General features: G+C 41.8%; 1 protein-coding gene across 1 annotated transcript; it reads left to right on the top strand.

The window, feature by feature from the left end:
• Positions 1-333: 333 nt before the first annotated feature.
• Positions 334-15210, top strand: sdcbp2 (syndecan binding protein (syntenin) 2). The gene is made up of 9 exons (XM_079174021.1): positions 334-479; positions 3208-3258; positions 4210-4306; positions 8350-8450; positions 9406-9570; positions 11056-11231; positions 11550-11721; positions 12527-12618; positions 13555-15210. The coding sequence occupies exons 2-9, from the start codon at positions 3208-3210 to the stop codon at positions 13607-13609; spliced, it is 909 nt and encodes a 302-aa protein (XP_079030147.1). The 5' UTR covers positions 334-479; the 3' UTR covers positions 13610-15210.
• The last annotated feature ends 1910 nt before the right edge of the window (positions 15211-17120 follow it).

The raw sequence follows: 17120 nt of genomic DNA, 5'->3' as shown, positions 1-17120 counted from the left end.
CCTAGTTTTGTCAGGCAGTCAGAAAACCTTTTCCTGGAACAGGCTGTATAATAAGTGCCTTGTAAATATTTGGTTTGGGATAATCAGCTGTCTAATAGATCCGGACCGGTCTAACGTGCCATTACTTTAACCCGGCCCCTGGCAGAGTGCAACAACACAAGACACAAAACAGGCTCAATATACCATCTGTGTTCGGCATGTCATGGTGATTATCACATGCTACAGTATGTTTCCAGTAAAACACATTCAAGGCGAGTCGAAAAGTGCATGTGACCGATACGGGGCGTGGCTTAAAACGTCAACATTGATTGACGTGGTTTGCAAGATCAGGAAGCCAGCAGTGACATCACTTTCCAGAATTCCCCTTCAGCACGACGAAGAAGAGCGAAAGCGAGGAAGAAAGAAAAACAAAGGAGTTTGCTGCTGTCTGAGATTCAGAAGCTGTTGTTTGCGCTAACTTTACGAGCAAGAAATTAAAGGTGAGACTGTTTGTTCCAAACCGTTGTACCAACCCTTCCTTAGCGGTAACGGTTTCGTTTACCTAACAAGCTAACGATGCAGCTAACGCTAGCACTTTGCTTCCTTGCTTTTTATGTCGGAACAAAGACTTAGCTAAAGGGTACTAGTTTTGTCTTCGTTGTTATATTTCAATGTGTTCCAATGTCAACTAGCTTTGACTAGCTTCTAGAAACGTCTGTCTGCTTAAGCCAGCTAACAGCGGCTGGTTAATTGTTAATGGCTGTGCAGTGAGGCGTTAGCGTCGATTAACAACGTTCAATGATGTTACATAGCCACATGATTGGGACACGCCACTAACTCCTATCTAAAAAAGTTATATAAGACTTTTACCTCAATATTAGAATATGAAGCAAACGCAATTTTTTTTATTGTGCTCTCAAGCCCTGCGTATTATCTCTGAGCCTGTGTTGTTTTCGCGTTAGTACGGTAAGTTAGCTGCCTTGTTTGTAAAGAATATAACTGTGTGTATGTAACGTCTGACCTCGTGCAATACAATGTGGCCAATTATAGGGGTCCGGTAGAAAGGGCGTGGGTCAGTTCAGAGCAGGACAGACGTCTGCTCCGTTTTTACCGTTGTCTGTGTCTCTCTCTCCCCCCCCCTCCCTCCCTCTCCATCTGTCTCCTTCCCAGCGTTGTCAATAGACCGGAATAAGCTGCCAAGAAGACTACATTCTTCTATCTAACCAATTCGTTCAGGCTTGCTGAAGTTAGCCCTCTTTCCTTTCCAGTTTCCACCAAAGCTTTTTCCTTCGCTAGCTAACATTGATGGGAAGCCACTTTCTGAGATACTCGCCAAGCTTTTTACCCCCATTTCTCTCTGCCTGTTTGTATACAAATGTAGGAAATGTCCTTTTACATTTCCAAGAACGTCACATGTCCACTTCATCTGAACCGCTGCAGAAGTGACTCAAGGATTCGGTTATGTCATTGCAAAAGCTCCCCAAACTAATTTTTTCCAGGCTTATTCACATACACCTCCAGCCAGCTAGTCCGAATGAGGGAGGGATATAAAGAGAGCAAACAAACTAACAAACACAGCTCTAAAATAAACACTGGGAGGTATTAAAATGCTCCTCTGTGTCCCCTTGCACAATGATGCTCTTGTCTGCGACGACTGAGAATAACAGAGTAGAGTAGTAGCTGGAGTAGCCGGGAGAGTGGCAGTAATGTGATTGTGGTCAGAATGATTTGCTTATTTTAGAGACTCAAGCTTTATTTTGCCCTGCTCACTGCTGTCAAAATGATTGGTCAATCACATATCCTACCACTGTGTGCACATGGCACATCAACGCAGATTTTCTTTCTGTGATGGGTTATTTTGGAGCGGTAAGGTCGGTGTATTTGCTCTTTGTGGAACTCGTACGTGATGAGGTCAATCAATACAAAGGGAAGTGAGTCAGATCTTTTGACCTGACATGACATTTCATATTGCTATCTTTTTTTTGGTCTGTCATTAGGTATTTGGCTTTTTGTAGTCCGTTAGGAGGCTGGTCATGAATCATGATGTCTGTATTTTTTATTATACGGTCATCCTCCTCGCTTTATTTTCCTTTTATTGAGTAAGAGTTCATGTCTTGTGATTGTGAGTCAGCGACACACTGTTGTCACACTGCGTCTGTGACTGGCAAACCTAAAGTGCAATCATTTTGCTTTTTAAGATCATTTTGCCTCTATTTTAAGGAATCCAATACATGGGATTGGTGTCAGAGCTAATGATGACTTTATGAAGCGTATTTTGTATTGACCATGACGTCACCAATCCACATTGAATACACCGTCGATGTAAATTTTGAATTCAGTGTTTTCCTTCACCAGCTCATTCATTCAGTCAAAGCTGGTCACCAACTCAGTCTGACCTCACGTTACCGTATGTTAAAATAAGTTCCATGCAGTGAGGTATACAGATTTAAAATTCAAGTTCAAATAACTTTATTGGGAATTTTCACAAGTACAGAGTACCAGCACATTAAAATGAACGGATCTCTGAGTTATTTAAAGAAGATAAGAGCAACAAAGAGCGGGGTGGAGTTATCAAGAAAGGGAGACAGGAATATTTATTACAATATGCTCAGTATTAGAATATACCCGAGTTGAGCCGTTTGAATATGCATTAAGTAATTTTTCATCAAGAATCTACAGGTTCTACCTTGAGTCAAACAAAGGGTGTTTATAATTGAATTGTATGCACCGTAGAGCTCCAGTATTCTTCAGCAAATACCTGTTTTTTTGTCTTCCAAATAACTACACCGGGGCAGTGAGAGAAGTGCATGTCAAGCATTCTCCGCTGTGGTTTGTGCTACCACATCCTGAGCAGAACACCTGGCCCTCCTCGACCTGCTACATTTTTGGTTTCATTTCATCCGTCACTCACATATGTCACCTGTGTGCCATTTCAGGTGTGGCAGGTAAGCAGCGTTTAGTTTGGGTTTGTCACTCCAGAAAACCAAAACAATGAACAGGATGCTGCTGGGAGGTGCATACAGCTGCTGAGATGGCTTTTATTCTCATGGGCAACCCTAGAGACATTTTATTCAATGTTAACATGTAGTACAGCTTATTGGGGTTTAAAGGTATTGGAGGTTATCCCAGTCCGCTGTGTGGTGAGGCTTATCTGGCTGCACTCAGACAGCTATGCCATCCTCCCTTTCTCAAGGTCCTCCACTCACAGCTCTGTGTGTTTCCCCTCAGATGTCCCTGTATCCATCCCTCGAGGACCTCAAGGTCGACAAGGTTATAAAGGTAAGTGTGTCAGGGTGAATCGATAAAGACGGAGATCTATCTGGAGATGACCATCTCTGTAGTGTGTAGTGGTCTAACCAAATCTTTATTTGGCATGATGATGCATTAGCTCGAATAGCTTCCTGATTGTATGTTCAGTAAGCAAATATGACTCTAGCCTGTAAAGCTGAGAAATGTAGCACATATAGAAAAATCGGTGAGGAGTTAAAAAAACATACACAGATTAGTGTAAAGTCAAACATTTGAGAGAATGACTCGTATTAAAGAGGCACAGCAGGGATTCTCACAGAGCCTCTGAAACGGTTGCATAATGTCTTCTGTGGCTCTGGAGCTTTCTCAAATTTCAAACAGAAAGCCTGCTGGTGATGTGGGCATTTAGGAGGCCGGGGGGGGATCTAATGACATATTTCATGCAGTAGCATTATGAGAAATGTAGGATCCAGCGTTGTTTGATGCTTGATCAATGTAAGGGACCAAAAGTCCAGATGTCTCAAGACAAGAGGCCTCTGCTGCTAGATTTTGTCCAACTCCTGTGAGTCCCCCAACTCAAGTCAATAGAAAGTCAGATCAAAACAAATCCTATATCAAATGAATCCCAGATAACTTGTACCATTGAAGAATTTCTTTATTGCCTTTTAATCTCTGGTACATTGTTGTGGAGGAAGAAGTATTCTAGCAATCTGATTACCGATATTTGTGTTGCTTTGACCCACAGTAAAGTGTTCGAGGTCCACTCAACTCACACATGCTTAAAGCCATTCCTTCAGGCTTTAAGACTTAATACTTTTAAAGGACATGCATTTCTAATGAAGATTAATGTTTTCTTAACAACCCTTCAATCATTTTTCTCTTTTTTTCTTCTCATTTGTGTTTCACTGCCTTTCACCCAGTATTTACCTTTTCATGTCCACGTACACTTCCAGTTGAATGGTTTGTCTGATTACTTTCTAGGCCCAGGCTCAGTTTTCCCAGACTGCCACCCCCATGCCAGCCATCACCGAGGGAACCTACCAGCCTCAACTTGCCACCGCTGGGATGCCGGGATCAAGTGAGTCTCACATATGCCGTTGAAAGTTGTCAGACTAGTTCATCCCTCCATTGTGTTCCTCAAACTCAAGAAAATCAGTTATCTAATTTCCTATGTTGCAACAAAAACACCGTCACCAGTATCTGCTATTCATTTCCCCATGTCATTCTGACTCTTGTTCCTTATGCTGGACGTTTGTTGATGTCTGTGCTATTGGTTGGAGAAGAACAGCTCTGTCGTGTTAGCAATGGATAAAGATGAGTGGAGTGAGAGGACTGGGGTGGGAGGAGGAGTTGTGGGGTCTTTGGACTATAACGGGAGTGAATGGGTCCCCCACAGCGGCTATGATTCCTCTCTTTTCCCCTCTGTGTTTGTGACTCTTTCTTTCTTTCTCTCCCATTGTATTCTGCTCGGGGAGGAAATGTTTTTTTCTGAGTTTGTATGAAAGTAGACATGAACTTTGCAGTAAGCCCGGCTGAGATGGAAGAAGAGAAAGAAGATTAAAAGATGGGCAAGGGGCCCTGTTAGAGATTACAGAACACAACTCTTCTACTTATTTTGACTCACTTCTCCCCCTGTTCCCATTCTCCCACTCATTCAGTTTCTCTTTTCTCTGTTTGGATGCAAAGTCCTGTGGGCTTTTGGTCTTTTGTTTTTACCTCAGCAGAGCTAGCTATGAGTCACCATGGAGACTGGCTGTGGCAGTTGTGCTGGGACAGGGCATGATGGGAGAATGAGAGGAGGAGGAGGAGGAGTTGATTTGAAAAGTAGGAAGGGAGGGAGGGAGGAGGTGGAGACCCAGGGCAGTGAGCTGGAGGACAGATAGGAGGAGAAATAGAGAGGGCCGGTGAAGGGGGACTGATCAACATCAGCATCGGACCACAGCCAAGGCAGACAACGCTGTAGATTGCATCTGCTGTTTTTCAATCGCCTCGTCATCACCCGTGTACCGACACACAAAAGACGTAACACTGAGCACTGTGCTTCCATGGGTGAGCAATACACCCGCCATGACATAGTTGCATTACACACCCAAGTCACGGCTACTCACGGTCAGAAACTCCGGTGAAATACACTCCGGTTCAGGAAAAAACACCAGGGGCAGAGTTGACTGTTCAGCAACCCGGGCCTGGGGCCTCAATACATTTATTATGAGGTTTAGATATGAAATATATTGAAAGATGTTACTTTCTAACTTATTATTCCCTGAAATAACTTATAAAAGGCCCCCAAAAGCACTTAAAAAATATGCAACTCTGCTGTATGCTGCTTAGTGTGTACTTCTATATCAGAGGAAAACATTGTAGCACTACTGTAGTTATTCAAGGAAGAGTTTGTTTGATCCTCGATGTGCTTTAAGACAGGAGTCCCTATTCTGAGGAACTGATTAAGATTGCCACGAAGCCTGTCCTTCAGTCTTTCAACATGTAAAATCACCACCACCATGGGTGGCAGGTCAAGCCTGTCTCCATTTTCATATTCATACAGTAATTATGGAAAAAGCATGGTGACCCCCCCGGCCTCCCTTTTCCCTAGACGCCTGAAGGTGGCTTTTTGAGTTTCTAAGTGATTTATCCCCATGTGAAAGGCATTATGACAGTCTATTGACTAAAAGAAAGACAATACAAAAATCTTGCCACGGAGACCGTTTTAACAGCATTCACACATTAGCGGAGGTATTTTGCCAGCAGTAAAATGTAGTATGTATATAGTATGTCAAAAGCGTTCACAGTTTGAGTTGCTGTGGTACAGTGGCGCTGTTCCTGTAGTCTCAAGGGAAGTGAAGAACAGTTCGGTTGTAATGGTATCCAGCATTCCTGTCCAGGCTATATCCAGGACCCAGCAGACTGGACTGCAGAACCCTGAAGCTCCGCCTCCGCTGCTACACAGAGTCATTGTCATACAGACCTAACAACAACAGTGGTGCTGCCAGTTGTGGCAGTTATTTTGAATTTAGGACCGGCCGTCTATGCCATCCCAATTTAGGATTCCTAATTTTGGAAATCACCAAATTAGGATCGTTCTGTAATAGCAAAATTCCTATTCTAAGATAAATGCAGTTAGGAAACATGTTTCAAAAACCCTAAATGTCACCCTAAACTCAGATAGGATAGAATTTAGACTAAGGAAGATTCTGTAATGGTCCTCACTTACTGACTAATTTGTAAATAGGGGTTTAAGGTTAGGGGTTATTTCCCAAATACTATCAGTGTCAATGAATTTAATATAACACAGCATTACACTATTTAAAAAATAAATATTTTTTTATCAAAGAAAGTGATTTTCTAGTTATAAAATGAAACATATCCTTTTCTTAAAATAAATGACTTTAAATATAGTTGTTAGTGTCGAATTCCTCGTTTTTTTAGATGACTAAAATTAACAACCTCCCTGTAGTTTTCCGCTCGGCATGTTTCTTTGCGCTCTGGCTGTAGCTCCACGTCTGGTCAGATATTTAGGCTCAGGTGCTGTGATAGAACACTTAATGTTCATATCGTATAGCTTTCCCAAATACTGGAGCTCAAGATGGATTGAATAAAAGAGCGGAGTCCATCCCCAAGTTCATTGATATGCATGTAGATGTGGAGCAGGCGAGAGTGGGAGAAATGTTTTCTGAAATAATGAAACACATTTTATTTTTTTTATCAGTGCCTAGTGGAGGAGTACAGGATGAATCAGGATCTCTTATCATTTGTGCTTTTAATGTTTGGCCCACAGTGTGTGGGTGTTTCTCTCTTTGTTTTCTGCACCATGAGCACAGCGGTCACCTGTACCTGTGCAGTGGGTGATTTCTGAGTGCTTGGGTGGAGTGTGTATGTGTGTATGTGGTTGAAGGGACTTAAATCATGTTGACTTTAGAGTGGACTCCACCTGGTACAATCATTGCACAGTCAACAGTCGTTGTTGGAACAAAAAAGAAATATCGATATGAGTATTGACTTAGCATCACTGAGCTACTTCCTGGAGCTGTATATAGATGTTGTTGGTTGATGATTTGTATTTGACTTTTGAGTTATTTGCATTCTTAATCAACCCTTAAATAATACATGTTAAATCTGTGTTCAGCTGACACTTGTTCGGGGAATTGTAAGAAGCCCAAAATGCTTTATGTGTTGTTGACGGTCTGACCGTTTACAAGACATTTGGTTTTATATTTATACTGACTGAGTGAGTTGATTCACTCACCTAATTGATGATATTGGAATTAATAATCCTCACAATCACTAAATAAGCTGATATTTGCTTTGTTGGTTTGGAAACTGATTTATAAACATTAAATCTTTCACTCTAATATATATTGTATTTAGGATATCATTTGGAATAATCAGCTCATTACACAATACTGTCTATGTCTATGTATTGGACAGACTGGACTGATCTTGTTTAGATTTGCTTTATTGAAGCACATACAGACTTCTGATGGTATGTAAAGAGATCTCAAACAAGGTTTTGGTTGGATCACACTTTATGTCTATGACGAAATATTCTATTAACACTTGTTTGAATTACCACAGTCCGACAACTTCTGTTATTTATGCAAGGACAGATTGGCCATGGGACATCAGAAGTAGTGAGTGATGAGTCAGCAGACAGTCAGTGGCAGTATAAAACGGGCAATAAAAGGAGAAAGTGTGAGTCAGCGCAACCACGACAGGTCCTCAAGCATTCAGCCATAACTGGGCACTCAAAATATGATGCAGTTTGCTGCAGCAGAATGCCAGATTAGCCGTGGACAGACACAGAGGTGCGCAGTCATTCACAGACACACGGCCGATCTCATGATCACTCCCGGTGATATGACAACACAGATATGATGGGTTATAGCGGGACTGGCCATGTCCGCCCCATTAACTTAAATAGAAGTGTCAGCAAGAAGTCTGGCACCAATGCAGAATATAACGCTGGCACAATGACTTAATGAGCCTTCCTTCTTTTATAGGTTGCTTGGAGAGACAGTGAAACAGGAAGCCAGAGTTGAATCCTAATCCTATTTACGTCTGTAATAGTGTGTTTGAATAGACTCACCCACCCCTTCTCTTCTGCCCCTCTCTCCATTCTCAAAGGCCTGTACCCGGACCTGGGGGAGCTGGGAGACTACATGGGTCTGGTCCTCAACAGCGAGGAAGTCCAGAGGAACATGGCTTTGATGCCTGTGGCTGACAATGTAAGTGGTTATGTATATCCTGTGGAGGTGTGTCTGTGCATGCAAGCATCTGAAAGATGAAAGAAAGGTTTATCATTTTTCTTTTTTCAGCCCCCAACCAATGCAAGTGACAAGAGTTGAGGCAGTTTGTTAGACTTCACACAGACCCCCGCTGGAGAAAGTACAACATATTCAATAGTACTCCCCAAACACCTGTAAACATACTTTGATGTGTATGATCAGCGGCATCCCACATTGATATCTTCATTTCATACAAAAAAAGATAGTTTTTATTATTTGGGTCAAAGATGAGACAAATAAAACATTCTAATTTGTTATTTAATTTCAGGTCACATTAAAGCTTCATCAGTCTTGGGTGAATAAAACATGTTTTTAGTAAGTGATAGGAGCTGCAGATCTATCGGAGCGCAACAGTATTTTATTCCTGGAGACCCACAGTGCTGAGTGACTCACCGCAGGCCTGGAGCAGAGTGTGGGAGGGTGTGAGCTCTTCACTCCGCTCCATTTGCGTGCATCGATGTGTACTTGTGGATCCTGCAGATGTCAAGGCTCTCACAGCGCCCTAGCTTTGGCAGCTCGCAATGAACCATCTGTGTTCTCTGCCATTTGCTGATATCTTCATCCCCTTTTTATTTTTCTAGTGTTTTAAATTATTTTCATTGCTGGTTCAGAGCATATTAATGAGGAAGTTTCCCAAAGCAGTGCTTCAAGCATTCCTGATCCCAACCCACTGGTGGAGGAGGAGATGAAATTGAATCCTCCCACGTGCCTCTATTCCGCGCAGCGTTCCTTTTTTATGTCGAGCTGAATTTGAATGCAACATGCCTCGTTAATCCTTTCTTCCTCCCGCCTCTGTCTCACCCCCCACTCAATTTCCCCCTTGTTCTCACTCAACCCACCTCTTATACTTTCTTCACCTTCCACGCTGTCTGCCTCCCCCCCTCTCCCTCCTCAGCAAGTGGCGGTGCCCTCCCTCTCAGGTGTGGGGGGGATGGTGCGGCCGGTGACGGGGGCGGATGTCGGCATCAGGAGGGCAGAGGTCCGTCCAGGGCTGCGGGAGATTATCCTCTGTAAGGACCAGGACGGGAAGGTGGGGCTCCGGCTCAGGGCCATCGACAACGTGAGTCAGCATCACTAACTCTTTGACACTCACCTGTTCTCTGAATTATTCAACACCCCCTTAACAACGTACTGATGACCTCTGCTACTCTTCCACACATCTGGTTCAGACTTCACTTGGTGTAGATATTCAATGTTGAACCGTCTATTTAGAGCAAGGGCTCGCCAATAAGTTTCTGACAATTAGTTGACTACTTTTCAGGGTGTTGTTATTTATAGGAACATTTATGTTGAAATCTATTTTAACCTTTGTGCATTCAACACAAAACGTTGCTTGAAAATCCTTGCATGACAAAAATGTCTGTGCCAAAGACTTTACATAAAATGATGTATTAACATAATATTGTATGAACATACTTTAAAAAATGTAAAAAAGCATTCCTTCGTAATGTTATTCCAATGTTGGAGATAGTGGATGAAAACCATAATCCTGTTTCTGTGAAAAAATACCACAAAGATGAACCAAACCTGAAATGGGGTTAGTCAGTTTAAGTCTTTAGAATATATCAAAACTTTTAATAACTGTGCCTCCCTGCGACCCAACAGGGAAACAAGACTTTCTGTCCTTCAAAATACATTTCATAAAGTGACAAATCAAATATTTGTCATCTGAAAGTCGCTAGCATTCATTAGCCTGGGGTTGTTTCACAGTAAAGGCGTAGCACTGCCTCCTCATTAAAACATGCAGGAAGAGACAGTAGGAATGGTGCAGAAAATCCAGTCTTTGGCTCTTTCTGTCACAGTTCTTTGGTAGAGAGTGATAAAGAAGACACTATTATCCACAAGGGAGTGCCCTGAAACCACACCACAAAGAATAGAAACTATGTAACGCAGGCATTAATCACCACATTTACCTACTGTAAATGTGGTGATGTGGACAAAAAAATCATATTATATATAAGTAGTAACAGACCAGTCTTTATTATCACGTAACATCCCTGGGTCATAGGTGAATTGGTTGTAACAGTACAGTATGTTTAACAGGGTAAAGTTAGCATCGGAAACAAGGACTTGGTGATGTTTGTTATCAGTGCTAAGAGCAGTGAATAATTAATGAAGTAAGACAAACTCAAAGAAAAAAACAGGTTTTGATACTTAGCCAGCCTGCGTGTGATGAATGGAGTTAATTATTCAGTTTGTGTTGAGTTGCACTCGTAGACACGAGTTGGTAAAAAGAGAAGGTTCAGTGTATTGGTGATCGATGTACGGATCAAATGACGCAGCACACTTGATTTAACAAGGCGCTCATTTCAATTAATAATTTCAATATATTGCATGGACATCAAGTAAAAGAGTGAAGCTAATTATTTTTCAAAGAATTGTTCTTTTTGTTTCATTTCTTTCGCGGTTTCTAGCAACATTCCATCTCCTCTTTCCCCGCTGTGTCCTTGCCTCCCTTCCTCTGTTTTGTCTCCACTATCAACCTCTGTCTCCTTCATCCGTTCTCTGGACACATTTAAAATGTTTTATCTGTCTCCTCTCTCAGGGAGTGTTTGTCCAGCTGGTGCAGGCGAACTCCCCTGCTGCCTTGGCCGGGCTGCGTTTTGGTGACCAGGTCCTTCAGATCAACGGGCAGAACTGTGCTGGCCTGAGCGTGGACAAGGCCCACAAGGCTTTGAAGGCTGCAGCCGAGACCCGCATTGAGCTCGTGGTCAGGGACAGGTGAGGTTTACTTGGTCCAGTACCAGACTGTAATGGTTCAATCATATGTACAGTTTCATAGCGTTTCAATGAGAAGCTCAAAGGTTTGGCTCCCTCTGCAGGCTGCTGCATCACTTTGCTGCTCAGCGCACAGTTTAGTTTTCACAAACCTATCAAATAGTTTCTTGTTATCTTGTATGTTTCTATCTGTTTCCAAGTTTCCATGTCTTTCTTGATTTTGATTATAGATTTATAGAGGTACTGCTAAAAGACATTTTCCACAAAGCAAAGCTGTACACCAGTGGATCGCTAACCCTTTCTGTGTGTGTGCGTCTCTAGGCCGTTTCAGCGAACCGTCACCATGCACAAAGACAGCTCGGGCCACGTGGGCTTCATCTACAAGTCTGGTAAAATCACCTCGCTGGTCAAGGATGCCTCTGCTGCCCGCAACGGCCTGCTGACCGAGCACTTCATCTGTGAAATCAATGGACAAAACGTTATTGGACTCAAGGTCAGACACTTGTCTCTATATCTATGAAGAGTCTTTTTATAGTCTGGTCATTGGTGGATATAAACAGTGTACTGAGTGCTCATGAAGTAATGTGTGTTCTATAAGACAGAATGAGCTTTATCAAAATATGAATACATACAGAACATGTGTGACGCCTCTAGACTGTTTGGTGGCTAATATTGAATTTTGCGTTGGGGTGGCAGCTTGCATACTTGCAGAATGTAGTGTAACATCGGGAACGTGCAGCGTTTTTAAGTAAGTGCAGCATTCAGCAGCATTAGCTCATTAGTTCGTATCAGTAATGTAGCCTTTTAGTCTGCCTCGTCCTCCAGTGTTCTCTCTGGTAGGCGTGTAGTTTCATCCTGCTCTGTGATGAAGGCTTTGAATGTATCCTTAGTCTAAGTGTTTAACCCTTGTGCATCCCTATAATGAGAGGACAACAATGTCTGAGTCCTGATCATAACTACCAAGTATTTCTTTTATTTTTTAGAATTTGATCACTTTAAATGCCAGTTTGTTTACTTCATGCCACTAATGTTATGGGGAAAAAAGCACGCACAAAAATGTTTTTTTTTTTATTGTAGAAATTGTAAAATAAATTATAATTATAAAGTCGAAGTCCAAAATGACCTCCCACTGTTTACCATAATGTATGCCGTGTGCATGAACACCGCTAAAATCATCGAAACTCTTCAGACTGAAAATGTCCCTGGTGATGCACAAGGGTTAAGAAACCTCACTGTGACGGTAATTCATTGACCACACGAGGTCCTCACATGTCACTGTTCCTGTGTGAAAATCCCAGGATTCTCAGATCAAGGACATTCTGACCACCTCTCCGGCCGCCATGACCATCACCATCATGCCCAAGTTCATCTATGAACACATGATTAAGAGGTAGGACTTCAGTGAATCCAGTGTCTTTACCAAAGCTGTGTAATCGATTAGCCACTCGTTGGTTTAAATGTGTTTACTATTGGTCCTGTAAGTCTGAACATGAAGTGGACCAGAACTAAAAAGCAACAGTGTATCATTTTATTCCTTGGAACAGAACAACGGGTATGAAAGCGACCCGTCATTTTTGAGGGGGACAATTTAAAAGAATTGGTTCAATATTGAGGAAGTGCGCTGCAGCTGCTAAACGGGCTATGATGTAATCATACTGGGCACCAGCAATTTACATCCACTAAAAGTGCTTATTTGTGACAATGACAGGATCTGATTGTTATTATAAGTGTCTGACAACATTATAGAAATGGAACGTTTTTCTTTCCACTTTGCTATTCTGTCATGTGACTTACTGCCGCTAGACAGCGGTGGGAACGCGAGTGAGAGTTGGAGAGAGGAGTGCCGGGAGTTGTCGGAGATTGTTGTGTTGGACGACAGAAAGCGTAGCTTAGTGTTGTCCAAAATATTTGAAATGCCATTTAAGCCCATTTCGACAATATGGATGCAACGCAAGATTTCAGAACGAGACTTCTCCGAGCGCGACGCACAATAACAAACAGACCGGTTCAAGCGGAAGGTACGAGAACGGTTTTATTTCTCCGTAGGGTTCTTTCCATAATGTTGTCGGACACATACAATAATAATCTGAGCCGGTCAGTGGCAAAAGCAAGCTCCTTTTAGTGAACGCACATTGAGGATGCTGAATTGCCCGCTATGATTACATTGCAACCTGTTGCCGTCTGCAGCGTTCTCCCTAAATACTGGACCAGTTTTAACATTGTTTGTCCCCTTCAGTCACTTAGACACCAAAACATGGGAAATATACAGGTTCACTGACAGATTCTGGATGTGATTTTTTTTTTTCTTTTTTCTTTCTTTCTTCAGGATGTCGACCGGTCTCCTGCGGTCAGCCATGGATCACTCTGTCCCAGAGGTGTGAAAACCAGGACTGTAAACTGTCAGGATGTCTACAATACAGAGATCTCTCTCTCTCGCTCTCTCTTTTCCTGTCTTCATACCAGACCACCTCCTGCATCACAATCATCGCTATTTCTCATCTTTAACATAATGTTTAAATGCCTTTTTTTTCTATTCTTCAGTTGTTTAGTATAGTCTTTCTACATTTCCTTTATCTTTGACACATCTGTTACTTTTCATATGTTAACCTTGTAGTCAAGTCTATATTTTTTGTTTTGTATTTGAGATCAAGGACAGTGGGTTTTTTTTGTTTTTGTTTTTAAAGCCATGCACACCATCATGAGTCCAGAGCTTCCTCTTCATTTTGTGGAGACAAATCATTGGCATGTGACGTTTCATCTTGTCAGAATGCTGTAAAAGCCAATAGTCCGTCATCAGAGCCCTACCATGTAGATTACGGCTGTGCTCCCTGTCCCTGCACTTGGCCCCTAATGTGTGTACGCAAATAATCTGATCTGAATTAACACCCGGGGAACACCTGTGAAAAAGATTCGAGACTCCAGTGTCATTTTTACTTGGCCAGTAAAAACTAATCAGTTTTAAGTGTTGATTTTAGTTCATACCATATATTGGTAAATAAAATGAGTGTTGATTCAGGCATTGAGATTAGTTTTTTTTTTAGTACTTGTGAATAAGGAACATTCTAACATGTACGTGCGACGGAGAAGTTACCACCTTTGTCCAAGAGACATTTCCTCTCTCTGCGGGCAAATGTCACGGTGATGCTGTGACGTGTCGCTTTAGTAGGTACTGGGGGAACACTGTGCACATTCCAGGGGAAAAGTGTAGGGGAAAAAGAGGCAGCGGCAGATGTTTGTTGCTCCATGCAGCTGGGACTTAACCCTGTCCGCAAGCACCATTAACCGCTATGAGACGGTGAAAGGCACACGTCAGCGAGATCACAGCGCGCTGACGTGATTGGCTAGCTGGAGGTCAGTTGAAGGCGTTTGTCGGATGTGGTCTTGCGCTTACAGCTGTAATTTGAGGGAATGGTGTGGTGTTTGTCTGGACAGGGTCTGTGCTGGGCGGACCCACTAAGTGCACTTTCCACTACCTTTGTAAAAGGTTGTCTTTCCTGTATCCATTTCAACAGTGAATTTCAACAGCGTTTTCTTTTTTTTTTCTTTTATTATTGTGTTTGTGGTGCCTCATGTTAATGAGAGAACTCATTAAAACAAACTTGTTTGTTAATCATAGGAAACTGCTGAAATTTGATGCTGAAAATCATGCGCTCCCACGGAAGGCATTTCAATTCCACTAAATTGGGTTTATTCAGTGAACTTGCTCTCCTCTGCTTCGTTGTCGGAGGACGTCCCTCTGTAATATTCCTCCCTTGACTGATGAGCACAATGAGACTGAGCAGAGCTCGCAGTTGTGAATTTCTACTTGTTATATAAAGTTGCTCCTTTTAATGCTGTTCATGTTTGGATGCATGTATTCCTTTAATTTTCTAGGTATGCAATCTGAAAAAACATCACTGTCATTCTGTAAGAAAATCTAAAAGTTTATATACGAATGTAACCAAGATAATATTGTAAAACAAATAAACGGTCTTTCTGTTCACCTTAGTTGTGTTTGTCTCCTCGGGAAGTCGCGCTGAACGTCCTACGTCACATGTATTCTTAAGAATGAGTGTGGTCGGGGGAAAATGCAACGGTCCACAATATCAAGCAAGAAAAACATCCAGAGATACAAGATTCAGACAAACACACACATAAAGACAACAGAAACATTTCCTCCATGCTGTTTTAATATAGGGGCTTTTGGTCTCTCTTTATACAGCGTGGTGGGAGCGTGAATGGAGAAGTAGCCCATTGATGTCTTTAACTGTACACACTACTATTGCCATTAAAGTAGTTAATTAACATTACGTTATCTGTAGATATCAATGTCAGCTAAATTCCTATACAAGGCATTAAATGCCCTCATGGTAGAATTTTAAAGGACGTGGTATAACCTCTGCATACATTTATTATCATTACATAGGCTATGCAACACATACTCAGACAAGGAATAAAGCATAAATTGACAATACACATTCAAATATTGACACCCCCCCCACCCACCCCACCTCCTCTTGTCTTTCCACGAGATATTCAGCATCATATGTGTTTAAGGATATACTTAGTATATAATCACTCAGTCCCCCCCAACTCACACAGTGTACACGGGCACAACCGTTACTACAGCAGGAAGTTCGTGTGTATTATGGGACAGAAATAGAAAACAGGGTGAGGTACAACGACGTTCTTGCAGAGAACACTCGGGATACTGCAATTCAATAACTAGGGTTAGAATCTGAAACAAGGACGCTGCAGGCCATAATGTTTGTTACCCATTCAATAGGTAAATGTACGGGACAAAATGCCTCCAAGCGTGTGATTTTGTTTACTAAACTCTTAAGACAAGTACGTAAGGCCGTGATAGAGGCCTTTTAGAAACACCAGCACACATTAAACATACTAAAGCAGCTGGTCAAAAAAGATTGAATACAGAGGCCTATATTATTTAAAATGTCTGTGCACAAGAGATACAATTTATTGTCTTTATTATTTTCTTGCACACTATTTTAACAGCTTGGTCGAACAAGTTAGGTAAATTGTGTGTACAACATAATATCTTCTGCGTATCTGACAATTGCTTTTATTTTCTGTGTACACGATACAAAGGATGCATAACGTGTGTGTGTAGCACGAAGCGAGATCGACATTGCCAGGCCCGTTAACACGAAGAGTTTGGTTGTGTTAACTCCAGAAAAAGAAGATTGGTAAGCGCAAATATAACATCTTAGAGATTTTGTGTTTAGACAACATTAAAATGTGTGTTAACACTATATTTTTACACTGTTACCTCAACAAAAATTAAGGAAGACAATTTGCACAAATAACATTTTATAGATTCCGTGTTCAGACATTAAAATATGTTAACACGTTAAGTTTGGTTATGTTAAAAAAACTATATTATTTTGCGGTTAACTCAACAAGAATTATGGAAGGCCATTTGCGCAAAAAACATCGTAGAGATTTTGTGTTTAGACGACTTTAAAATGTGTGATGACACGTAGAGTTTGGTCACGTTAACGCACATATTTTTACACAGCAAAAATTGACGCTTTAACACAGGTTAGTTTTCTTTGCCCTAAGATAGTACACCCCGCAGGTTTATGTCTTGTGTGCACAAGATAACTTAACCAGATGAAGATAAGCAACTTAAGTGTAGCCTGCTGTGCAAAGAGGCAAATGAATGGGGTTAGGATGAAGCTGCTACCCACAAGCCTGGATTCCTAAACCTGAACCACTTGATACAGCATCCCGAGGTCACCATCTCTGCCCTTTCCTTTCCTCCATCACCCTGTTTGTTACAATAGCCTGCTTTTAATGACAGCAGCACAGTTGGACAGACTTAAATCAAAGTACAATTCTGATATACTGATGTTATCATTCACATGACTTGCAACATTAGAGATTTTGTTT

The sequence above is a fragment of the Pholis gunnellus genome, assembly GCF_910591455.1.
Source record: "Pholis gunnellus genome assembly, chromosome: 2".
NCBI classification, from domain to species: domain Eukaryota; kingdom Metazoa; phylum Chordata; class Actinopteri; order Perciformes; family Pholidae; genus Pholis; species Pholis gunnellus.
This window is presented reverse-complemented; position numbering and strand designations above follow the sequence as displayed.

What these genes read in the sequence shown, in the direction of transcription:
- sdcbp2 (XM_079174021.1), top strand. Translation starts at nt 3,208, where the DNA reads ATGTCCCTGTATCCATCCCTCGAGGACCTCAAGGTCGACAAGGTTATA. An exon ending in AGGTCGACAAGGTTATAAAG is followed by an intron (nt 3,259 to 4,209) that starts GTAAGTGTGTCA and finishes ATTACTTTCTAG; the next exon opens with GCCCAGGCTCAGTTTTCCCA. An exon ending in TATGAACACATGATTAAGAG is followed by an intron (nt 12,619 to 13,554) that starts GTAGGACTTCAG and finishes TTCTTTCTTCAG; the next exon opens with GATGTCGACCGGTCTCCTGC.